At 44.4% G+C, this 12,015-nt stretch overlaps 1 protein-coding gene across 2 annotated transcripts in view; it reads right to left on the reverse strand.

Annotated features, from left to right (window-relative positions):
• Positions 1–12,015, reverse strand: part of LOC124721475 (ATP-binding cassette sub-family C member 4-like) — a 275,591-nt gene that overhangs the window by 162,937 nt on the left and 100,639 nt on the right. For both annotated transcript variants that reach the window (XM_047246470.1, XM_047246469.1), the window contains exon 6: positions 2,694–2,850. In XM_047246470.1, the coding sequence (XP_047102426.1) occupies positions 2,694–2,850 (157 nt within the window). The remainder of the gene's footprint in view (positions 1–2,693; positions 2,851–12,015) is intronic.

The raw sequence follows: 12,015 nt of genomic DNA on the forward strand, positions 1-12,015 counted from the left end.
TCTTTCAACCTGATCGACCATAATGCACGGCATGTGGCGAAAAGGTTACACGACAATAACATCCTTGTAATGGACTGGCCTGCACAGAGTCCTGACCTGAATCCTATAGAACACCTATGAGATGTTTTGAAACGCCAACTTCGTGCCAGACCTCACCGACCGACATCGATACCGCTCCTCAGTGCAGCACTCCGTGAAGAATAGGCTGCCATTCCCCAAGAAACCTTCCAGCACCTAACTGAACGTATGCCTGCGAGAGTGGAAGCTGTCATCGAGGCTAAGGGTGGGCCAACACCATACTGAATTCCAGCATTACCGCTGGAGGGCGCCACGAACTTGTAAGTCATTTTCAGCCAGGTGATTACATGTTGTAACTTCTACGACTGCTCGTATAACCACTAAGATTTGAGACATATGAAGTAGTTCAAGCTCCAGCTGCTAGAGGGCAGCACCTAGTCCGGACGTAAAGGATGGCTTCAGACATGGCTACTGTGCATACGTCACGAAATGAGAATATCTTTGAACGAAACCACATCCTCTGAAGCAGCAGAGGAGGTGGTGTTAGGTACGTGGATATTTTTCGTAGTAGTGTGTGGTCCCCATACATAGGTTAAGAAAATGCTGAATGCAGAAGAATATCAACACATTTTATAGCATTCTGTATTGCGTACAGGTGAGTGAAACTATTTGGAGACAATGATAGTTTGGATCAGGATGACTGTACATCCTGACATAAAGCAGCATCTATGAGGCAATGGTTTGTGGCAAAAAACATTCCTGAAATGGGCTGGCCCACCCAGAATCCCGACTTGAATGCAGTGGGACACCTTTGGAATGAGTTAGAATGTCGACATTGCTCCACACCATAGAGTCCAACATTACTAAATTTCCTTATTTCGGATCTTGATTAACAATGGCCTTCCATTCTGACATTAAGACACCTAAGTTATACTATCCCCGGCAGAGTTAAAGCTGCCATAAAGGCGTAGGGTGGACACCCACAATATTAATATCCACTAATAGATGTCCTGATACTTTTGATTAGATAGTGTATATGCAGCCATCCAGGCTAATGATGCACTATTTAAGTGGACACAGACCTTACCCGGGCTATCTGAATAGAAGAAACCAACGACTGGGCAATTCATGTGAGTGTAACTCTGAAATAAGTCGGAACATGTGATACGGGGATGCAAAAGACAGTCGGCAGTGAAAGAAGATAATGGGAGTTTCTTCCAGGATCAAACAATGTCCATAATATTGAGAGAAAGAAAGCTACAGTGTATACTTAAAGAAATAAGAAATAAGTTTTCCTTGAAGCAATTAGAAATCTACGTGGATGGAAGAAGAGTTGGAGGAGCTACAGCAGAAAGTCAGGCAGGCGCCACGCTCGAACGAGTTGCAGCAACACGAACAAGAGCGTGGGAAGATGAAACAGCTACGGGACTGACATAAGAATAGAAGAACAGCGACACGAAGTGGATGCTGTGTAAGAATTTCCGTGGACATGGCGCCTCTGACTGGTTGCAACAAAGTCCTCTCATGGTTCGTCATTGAGTTGCGTTTCCAGAGACACTGCGCGGCCTCGGCAGGTGCGAACGCAGAGCGTGTATTGGAGTGCCACATGCAGATCTTTAAGAACGAGAACAAGACACTAGCCTCGTACGTAGTAAGACGACGGACATTAGCCCTTCTTCGCATGGCTGATTGTGTCCTGGATTCCACCCTTGGTGTGCCGGAAGCGCACATGATCTACGGGATAGTGTGCGAATTCGAAGAAACAGAAACGACTGCAAAAGACCTTACTTCTTCTTTTATAACAATGCATGGGCATAGTGGTATTTGTTCAACAGTCACTGGTTCTTTTCTTACTAGTTTTTCTTAATTTATTATTCACTGCACTTTTTATAATATTTTCTTAGATTTATTAACTTATATTAATTGGATATTAAATAACAGCAAAACCCTGCACGTCAGTATTAAGCCCAAACGAAAGTCTTTGCAGCCAGGAGAATTGCTTCATGGGAACTAGGAGGTAAGAATAACACATGAATAGACACAAGCGACATGCAATTAGTAACATTTTAATTCTGTTATTGGAAGGATATGGTCTGCAGTAGGATCTAGAGTGCAGACTATTTTAAGTTCTATAGAATGAATTTTCACTGTGCAGCGGAGTGTGGGCTGATTTGAAACTTCCTGGCAGGTTGAAACTGTGTACCTGACCTGGACTCAAACCTGGTACCTCCACCTTTTGCGGACGAGTGCTCTACCCAATGAGCTTGGGTAGCTCAGTCTGTACAGCACTTGTACGTGGAAGGTAAAGCTTCCACGTTCCAGTCATGGTACGGCACACTGTATTCTAAGCTATACCGCCACAACAATGTGCTTCTTAAAACGTTTTACTGTAATAAATACATCAACAAACAGAAAACTCTTACTACATACATTTGCTGCTTTTAACCTATCACTCAGTGTGGAGATGCGCCGATGGCCGGGTACTGTCGATGGTGGTGTTAATACCATGGCACAACTCTTTCTTTGTCTCCATACTTTAGTGCCGATACGAATATTTCTAAATCGAGATCCGTTGTATCAAAATACTCGGATGGATCTCTCCTGTCATCATATAAAAATTCTGCACTCGCTTCGCGGACAAATTGTATACACTCAATAATATAGATGTCACTTACTTTCTTGTAATGGCGACGATTTTGGCAAAAGCTCTCTCCCAAGCATACATCTTTATGACTCTAACGCCGTTGACGATCTCGTTCATGTGACGCATGCGGTCGTCTGTGAGCACCGCAATCTTCTTTCTCAGACCTGCCGACACACGGCCCAGAAAACCTGCCGATAAGAGAAATCGTATTAGACAATTAGAAGATCCTATAATTTCAAACAGATAAATTAATGACGATTTGAAAAAGCCACACATTAGTGGACGTGTCAAAACTTTCTGCGTCATATGGAGTGCGCACGATTCTGATATTGTGATAAAAACAGCTGAGTGAACACTAATACATGATGATTATATTCTTGCCAGGTTTTCAGACGGATCATACAATCATCTTGGCGCAATATCGTGTCAAGGTGACTGTATGTTCCGGCTGAAGATCCTTCACATTGTGCAGTGAGGTGACAAAAGTCACGAAATACCTCCTAATGTGGTGTCAGACCTCTTTTTGCCGGCAGTAGTGCAGCAACTAGACGTGGCATGGAGCAAGTCTTTGGAAGTCACCTGCAGAAACGCTGAGCCATGCTGCCTCTACAGCTGTCCATAACTGCGAAAGCGTTGCCGGGGCAGGATTTTTTGCACGAGGTGACCTCTCAATTATGCCCCACAAAAGTTCGATGGGATTCATATAGGGCGATCTTGGTGACCAAATTATTCGCTCGAATTATCTAGAGTGTTCTCAAACCAATCACAAACAATTGTGGCCAGTTGACATGACGTATTGTCATCAATAAAAATTTCTTCGGTGTTTGGGAACATGAAGTGCATAAATGGCTGCAGATGGTCTTCAGGTAGCCGGACACAACCATTTACAGTTAATGATCGGCTCATTTGGCCCACACTATTATAGACCACCACCAGATTACACAATGCCTTGTTGACAACTTCAGTCCAGCTTCGAGGGGCCTGCTCCACACTCGAAATCTACCATCGGCTCCTACCAATTGAGAAATCGGGACTTATCTGACCAGGTCGCGGTTTTCCAGTCGTCTAGGGTCTGATATTGTCGCGAGTCCTGGAGAGGAACGGCAGGCGATGCCCTGCTGTTAGCAAAGGCACCCGAGTCGGTCGTCTGCTGCCATAGCCCATTAACGCAAAATGTCGCTCCACCATCTTAACGAACACATTCGTCGTACGTCCCACACTGCTTTCTGTGGTTTTTCTGTGGTTATTTCACGCTGTACTGCTTGTCTGTTAGCACTGAGAACAGTACGTAAACGCCTGTGCTCTCGGTTGTTAAGTGAAAGCCGTCGGCCACTGCGTTGTCCGTGGAGAGAGGTAATGCCTGAAACTTGGTATTCTCGGCACACTCTTGACACTGTGGATCTCGGAATATTGAATTCCCTGGTGAAATGGAATACCTATGCGTCTAGCTCCAACTACCATACCGCGTTCAAAGACTGTCAATTTCCGTCGTGTGATCATTACCACGTCCGAACTTTTTCACACGTATCACCTGAGTACAAATGGCAGCTCCGCCAATGAGCTGCCCTTTTATGTGTTGTGCACGCGATACTACCGCCATCTGCATGTGCATATCGCTATCCCATGACTTTTATCACCTCAGTGTAATCAGTCAGTGCGCCAGGGAAGTTTATGTAATCAAACCATGCGAATTGTTTGGTTGGTAAAATGGTATAAATGTAGCAGTTGGTTTTCATAACTTGGGGTGAACTGCAATGCCACGACAACTAGACAGATTCAGGTACCCAGACACATCTGCTAATATCTTATCGACTGTTGCAGATGTGCATTGCTGGAGAACTGAGAAAAAGGTAGCAAAAGGAACGAAAAAGATTTGCATAACTGTCCACACATAACAATCTTTTGGTCGGTGTTCTCGGTTCCTGCCACTGAACCACTCTTTTCTAAAGTCTGTTGTGTTTGGAAGACGTTTTGAGACCAATGAAGAGCTCTTGATAAATGTAGACGAGTGTGCTGTAGAACTCGCAGTATCGCATTTCAGGGGTGGAATGTGCGCACCTGGAAACCGATGGACAACAGTGTACTGATCCCAAAGTGGTACTTTGTTGAAAATGAGAGCCGTTTTTTCTAAAATACAACTGCTCACTGATAACTCGAGAACTTTTCGTCTTGTCTTCGTAAATACGGAGCGGTCACTACGAGCCAGATACCACTGTTGGCTAAATTATACGTATACGTCTCAGAGAGTAACTGCCAAACAAGAAAACGAACTATACGAAAGGAAAGCACGACAATAGTTAACAAAAACGTTAACAAATAATTTGGCATTCACAAGTGTAATAAAGATTTACAAACCAGAGACTGTGCTATTCCGTCGTTATCTTCGTCAGTCTCAGGTTGATAAGATGTAACTGAAACTTTTGTGTCAGATAATCCACGGAAACAAGCACATGAAGTAGTTCAATAGGTCTATTGTATATTAAAATTTTATAAGATCTTTCTTTTGATTCTAGATGAATTTTCGATTACGTAAATGTCAGACTCTTGTTGGATGGACGTACATTGAGCCGCTATGTACAATAAAGAAGGTTAATTGGTTTCAGGAAGCTGAACGTGATTTTCATCGTTGGGAAAGAACGAGACGAATTAAAACTCAGATAGACGCGACCAATTTAATTGGGGGTGATGAGTTGCCCGTAAACAGATGTAAAACTAAGATGCTTGAGCAAAAAAGAGAGAAATAAGCATAGAAATATGTCTAAGTGGTCACATAAGGTGATGAACGCTCACCATAAACAGACTAGGCAGATCACTGAGATTGTTGTAGAATTGTTGTAATAACTCCCTGTTGAGTGAAACAGGGAATATGGAAACAACAGGAAAGTATATTAATCATATACTGTTGATGTCCCTGAGACACTGAGACACGTTGAGTCTCACCTTTAACTACTGTAATGATGTAGGCTGAAGCAATGAATTAAAATTGGTTCCAGTGCCGGAATTCGTTTAGCGCATCTGCATAGTAAGCAGGAGACCCGAGTTAAAATGGTTCAAATGACTCTGAGCACTATGGGACTTAACATCTGAAGTCATCAGTCCCCTAGAACTTAGAACTACTTAAACCTAACTAACCTAAGGACATCACACACATCCATGCCCGAGGCAGGATTCGAACCTGCGACCGTAGCGGTGGCGCGGTTCTAGACTGAAGCGCCTAGAACCACTCGGCCACAACGGCCGGCAGACCCGAGTTCGAATCCTGACGCTCGTACAAATTTTAGTTTATTTCTTCAACCCACATCATTACCGTAGATAATAGAAAAGGATTAGAAATCTGCAGATATGAGAGAGGCGTGGGACGGACAAGAAGGGAAGGATCATAAACATCCGCCATATCTGCAGCGATGCTAGTGATGGGAGCAACCGAATGAACAGAATCGATTCATTCGATTGTAGGCAAACATTCGACTCATTAGTTGTAGCTTTATGTATTTGTTTATTTATTTCTTTCTTTCGGGTGAAAACAGTCTCTGGGAGCAATCGAATGAAAACAGTCGACACAATATGGTGGTGTTTTGCATACCGGCTGAGCTATTCATTCTTTCTTTTCAAGTGAAACCAGTCTTTATGTTCTCTGTCAGTTGAAGCATGTGTTCATTCGTTCATTCAACTAAAACCACTGTTTAATGATTTAGTCGCTATCCAGTTATTCTTCTGAGTGAAACCAGTATGTAGTACATTCACTAGGTGAAGCAAAGAAGTGGTATGGACAATATAAACTGTGGTATACACACTGCAGAGGGTAGCACCACCCACAGATGGACATCAGTATATCTGAATGCGTACAGCAAAGTTAAAATAAGAGACATAGATATTCATTTAATTATATACTGAAAGATCAATTCTGTTTTTCACCAATTAAAACCGATAGATAGGTTGCTGTGGAATTGGTGCAATTAACACATAACTAATAAATCTTCATTCGGAGTGCAAAAATTTGAGCAAGCATGAAAGTTCTCTTTGGGGTACTTGAAGAAGGAAGTAACATCGCCAAATTCTTGCGAATGCCTGATTTCCGCTTTTCTGAAAAGGTGTGATGATGTCCATTAATAAAAAACCATTTCAATATAGCTCTGAGACTGCGCCTGCGTCTCGCACGCTTCACGTCAGCATCCTGCTGCTGCCAGGGCCAGGCTGACAGGCGGCGGAAATAGTTAGCCAGTCACCCGTAGCGCAGGTCCCAGCACACTGCGTTCGCACGGGCCAAACCCAGAAACTGAGTGAAAAACATTCATACAAGTGACGTAACCGACAGACTCTCGTGTCAGTCGGTTTTCTCACATTAGGTGAAACCACTGAAAGATGGAGACTCACGTCGGTTGTTGTTTGATTCGACTGGAAAAACTGACTGAACGAAGAAAGACTTGACTAGCAAGTCGGTTGTTGAAAATTGTCGGGTGTCCCATCTCTAGGCGACACGTGGAGATGAGGGACGAGAAGAAACGTACACAATCATCGGAGCCACGCAATCAGCGACATTTAGCTGTACTGTCGGAGTGAGACACGGCCCAGGGAGATGAAGCTACACACCACCTTTAGTGGACTTTTTGCGTCGCCGACGCCCAAGGTAGTACAGACATGTCTGAATGTCAACTCAGCTCACGCATTGTGTGAATGGAGCGAGTGCGATATGTAGCACTGAAGTGAGAAATGTGCGAGAGCGGAAGAGAAAGAAAAGTATCAGGCGCGACCGTTGTGCGTTGAAGGAAAGTGTATTCTATCTTACAGGACTGAAATTGTGAAATAAGTAAAATTTTCGCTCAACATACGGAATGATGAAGAATAAGATTTGGAGGCCTAATTGTACGTTTCAATCGATTACTGTAAAGGATTATTCTGGTTTGAAAATTGTCATTAACAATTGTCATTACAGGCGCCTTCTCTAAGAAATAGTAGTCTTGCTAATGCCATCTTTTGAAACTGCAAAATTTCAAATTCTTCGATGATATTTCGATATTCAGAAACGTAATGATTAAGTTTAATGGGACTTATACTGTTTCATGAATTGTAATTGAACGTTCGTACTATTGATCATAAAATGCCCGTGTACTATTTGCTTTTCCCAAGGTAACATTAGTTTAGTGAGTTTTCAGGACTTATGTCATGGAGCCTTCACGGTGCTCTTGTTTTCGTTATTATAAATATTGCGAGGCTCAGTGGTTCAGTGCCAGACTACACATCAAAAAATTCAGAATTCTGTCGTTAGTCTGGAGGTTTACACGTGTCATTTATTACCGCTTTCAACCTTGGCAATATTTGTTAATGTGAAAAATGCCGAGCTGCACCATGGTTAGGAATCCACGTGAAACTGTGGATCCTCCTACAGCCGTGCGGGTAAGTCAGTTCAAAGGTCGGATGAAAGCGAGGGGAATACTATCTCCAATAACGCCATGTCAAGTAAAGCGCAGTGGTGTTCAAACATGTTGGTGGAGACAGCTATAATTTTTGCATTCCTGTAGATATAATTAAACATTATTGTATACTATATGTAGTTTATTTTCAATAAGGCTTTTGTTGTGTAGTACCATTTCTCACTCCATATACACTGTCCTGTCACATTAATGGCGTCACCTGTAAAAAGCTGAAAAACAACTTTTTGCAGAGCGGACTGCCGCGAGACGTGCAGGAAGAGATCAAAGATGTTCTGGATGGTACCGACAGGTATGTGCAACCATGCTGAGTCCAGAGTCATTGTTAGCGCTCTAAAATTCTCGGGTGAGGATCTATGGTACGAACAGCTCGATCGAGAGGGTCCTACAAATTCTCGATTGGGTTTATATCCGCGGACTTTGGTGGCCAGGGGAGTAATGTAATCTCATGATGGTGCTCTTCGAATTCCACACGTACACTACGAGCTGTGTGACACGTTGGATTGTTCTGCTGGTAGATGCCATCATGCCGAGGAAAAACAAACTGTATGTAGGGGTTTACATGATTTCCAATGATAGATGCATACTTGTGATGATCTATTGCGTCTGCCACAGGGACGAGATCACGTAGGGAATGCCACGAAAATATTCCTCAGACCATGACGCTCCCTCCTCAGGCCTGGACTCTTCTGAAGATTGTTGCAGGATGATTGCTCTCAGGCATTTCGCACAGTACACGTCAATGGCCATCTGTCCGAAGGAACATAAAACGTTGTTCATCTGAAAAGGCCATTTGACAACACTAGTGGACGTCCAGTTGTGGCGTTGGCGTGCAGATTCCAGCTTTTGTCGCCGACGAACAGCAGTCAGCATGGGTGCATGAACCAGGTGCCTGCTGCAGAGACCCATAAGCACCAACGTTCGCTGAACGGTCGTTGAGAAGACACTGTTGGTAGCCCTGTGGTTCATATCGGCGGTCAGCTGCTTAACAGTTGGACGTCTGTTCGCCCGTGCACTTCTCCGCAGGCCTCGTTCATCCCCGTCACCTATGGCCTCTGGTGCACCATAGTTATCTTAGCGCCGGTTTTGGATAGTGCCATTTTTCCATGCTCGGTATGCTTTAACCAGGGAGGCACACGAACAGTTTACAGACTTAGCCGTTTCGGAAACGCTTCCACCTTTGGCCTCCGGTTTTGTATGTCAAATTAATCGCTCCATTATATGAATGCGTGGTGTCCGTTCCTTCGGACGTGCTACGGTCGCAGGTTCGAATCCTGACTCGGGCGTAGATGTGTGTGATGTCCTTGGGTTAGTTAAGTTTAAGTAGTTCTAAGTTCTAGGGGACTGATGACCTCAGAAGTCAAGCCCCATAGTGCTCAGAGCCATTTGAACCATTTAAACCTTCGGACATGGAAAGGAAAGGAAAGGGAATGGAAGGGAAGAAAAGGGATTACTGCTGTCAGCTGCATGGGGACATTACGCAGAATCAGCGGCGAGGTGTGAAAATATGTATTGGACCAAGATCCGAACCCAGGATCTCCTGCTTACTGGACAGGTACGTTGTGTGTTAACCACTGCGCGACCCAGGACACAATGTTCAATGCAACTGTGCGGACTATCTCGGCACGGCTCACGACCGACCCACATTCCCATCGAGAGCCACCTGTCCGCAGTCCCCATACATTTCCTCCATGCCCGCTACTCTGAGATTCCTGCAGGAGATCAGACGTACTTGTGCATCTGCACTGAAGAGGGTGGATCCATTACCCATGTAGGCGAATCGATAATATAAATGTGTGGTGTCTATTTTCTCGGACACGGTTAACACACCTGCCTAGTAAGCAAGAGGTCCCAGGTTAGAATCCCGGTTCAGTACACATTTTCACTCATAGATGCTGATTCCGTGTAATGTCCCGATGTAACTGACATCAGCAATCTTTCCCCTTTCCTTTCCTTTCCTTTCCTTTCCTTTCCTTTCCTTTCCTTTCCTTTCCTTTCCTTTCCCCTTCCTCTGCCCTCAATTTACATAAACCGCTCCGCTGTTTGTCAGTGTGACCCCCCCTCGCTTTACATACCCTCCACTGCCAGTGCTGCCACCTGTCGTCTGTGAGTGGTAATTGCACGTTGACATCGAATATAGGCGGTGGGCCCATTAATGCGTCTGGACAGTACAGAAACCAAATATTATTCTGCCAATTTAAATTGATAGGTTGGATTTCGTGATAGTTCAGATATTTTCTTCAGTACTTATATTTTCTGTGAATTTCCTTAAAAATGTTGTGCGGATAACTTAATGAGCCGGACTGTTTCATTTGTGTGACAAACCTATCAGCCTATACTCGAGAATAAGTTTAAATATATCGGTTTCATTGGTTTATTTTCTCCTCTGGATATCTGCCCCCCCCCCCCCCCCGCCAAATTCTATAAGTACCTCCAGATCCTTGAGCGCCATGCACTCCGCCTCGGCTTCTATATGTGCCTCCTGTCCCCCACGCGGATCCTCTATGACCTCATTCCTTTCCCCCATCTACTCCTATTCCTCGAACATATCTGCATACTCTGCACCTCCTGCTGCCTTGATCCCCCTCACCCCCTGGTTGCTCCTCTCCTCTCCTGTCCCCACCCCCTGTCATGCCTTCACTGTTGTGTCCCCCCTACCCTCCATCTCTACACCCTTCATCTCCTCTCCCAAGGTGGCTTCCATCACCTCCCCCCCTGGATGATGCCCTCTCTCCCTCCTATCAACTCTGATCTTCACCCCCCCCCCCTCCTTTCCTCCATCCTGTCCCTGGGCTCCCTCTTCCCCCCCTTTCATCCTGTGTTTCTCTCCGCCTAACCTCTCCCTACTCTCCCTTCTCCCCCCGAGTCCTTTTGTATTCCCGTCCACTGCCTTCCCCACTCCCTGTCGTGTCTGCCCAGCACCCCCCACTCCTCTTATTGGTCCTCATCCTCAATTGGCTCCTTTCCCCCCTCCCCCATTTCGCTTTTCCTCACCTTCCCCCCTTTTTAATTTTCCCATCATATGTCCAGTTTCCTCCCACCTGTTCTCGGCTGTGGTATGTCATATTTTAGTGCAGTGTTCCAGTGACTGTTCAGTGTTGTTTCGTCTATTCCCGTGTTGCAAACAGAAACCATGTTGTCGCTGGGTGTGAATTTTATGTCTTTTGCGAACAGAAACCAGACTGTCGCCGTGTTTTTTAATTGTCTGTCTATTACTTTACCTGTCTGCTTCATATGTATTTTATTAGCATCATCATCCCTTTGTTCTATGTTTTAAGTTCCACGATTTTTTCGCCATGTTACCGTTTGTCTCCGATTTTATCTCCTGTTTTTTATTATATATTATCTTCACCTTTTTAAAACAAAGTCTGTAGGCTGAAGAGTGGCATACTAAGCTGCTGCCAGCCCGCCCTCCTTCGGGGGGAATCGGAATTCAATAAAGAAAAAAAGGTCTATTTTCGTGATTTAGAGTATTTCCTTGTATCGCCTAGAAGAGGGAATTATGTGTATCATCATTTATGATACGTATCGTGCCACATTACTGCAGGCAGCTATTATGTGATGACTAATATTTTATCACCACAGCCGTCAAGACTAACGAATAAAATATACTGTATCATATTCCGATGGCGGTTGTGTTCCTCATTTGATTAATGTGAAGGCTTACAAAAATGTATTTGATGAATCTGAGGGAGAAAGCCACTGGTCTACGCATGTGGCAATCTGAGTTGGATTAATTGGTAACAGGCACCGGTAGTCCACCGATGACCGGAAGCGTCATCCTGTCGGTAGTGTTTAGTATGTAGGAGTGCCTAACGGACATCTGGTCCTAACGGAGGATAATACTTTCATGTATCATAGTTACAAGCGTTATTAAACATACTTAGCGAGGCGTGAAAGAGGACGCAATTTCGCATATAGTAT

The sequence above is a fragment of the Schistocerca piceifrons genome, chromosome X (genome assembly GCF_021461385.2).
Source record: "Schistocerca piceifrons isolate TAMUIC-IGC-003096 chromosome X, iqSchPice1.1, whole genome shotgun sequence".
NCBI classification, from domain to species: Eukaryota; Metazoa; Arthropoda; class Insecta; order Orthoptera; family Acrididae; genus Schistocerca; species Schistocerca piceifrons.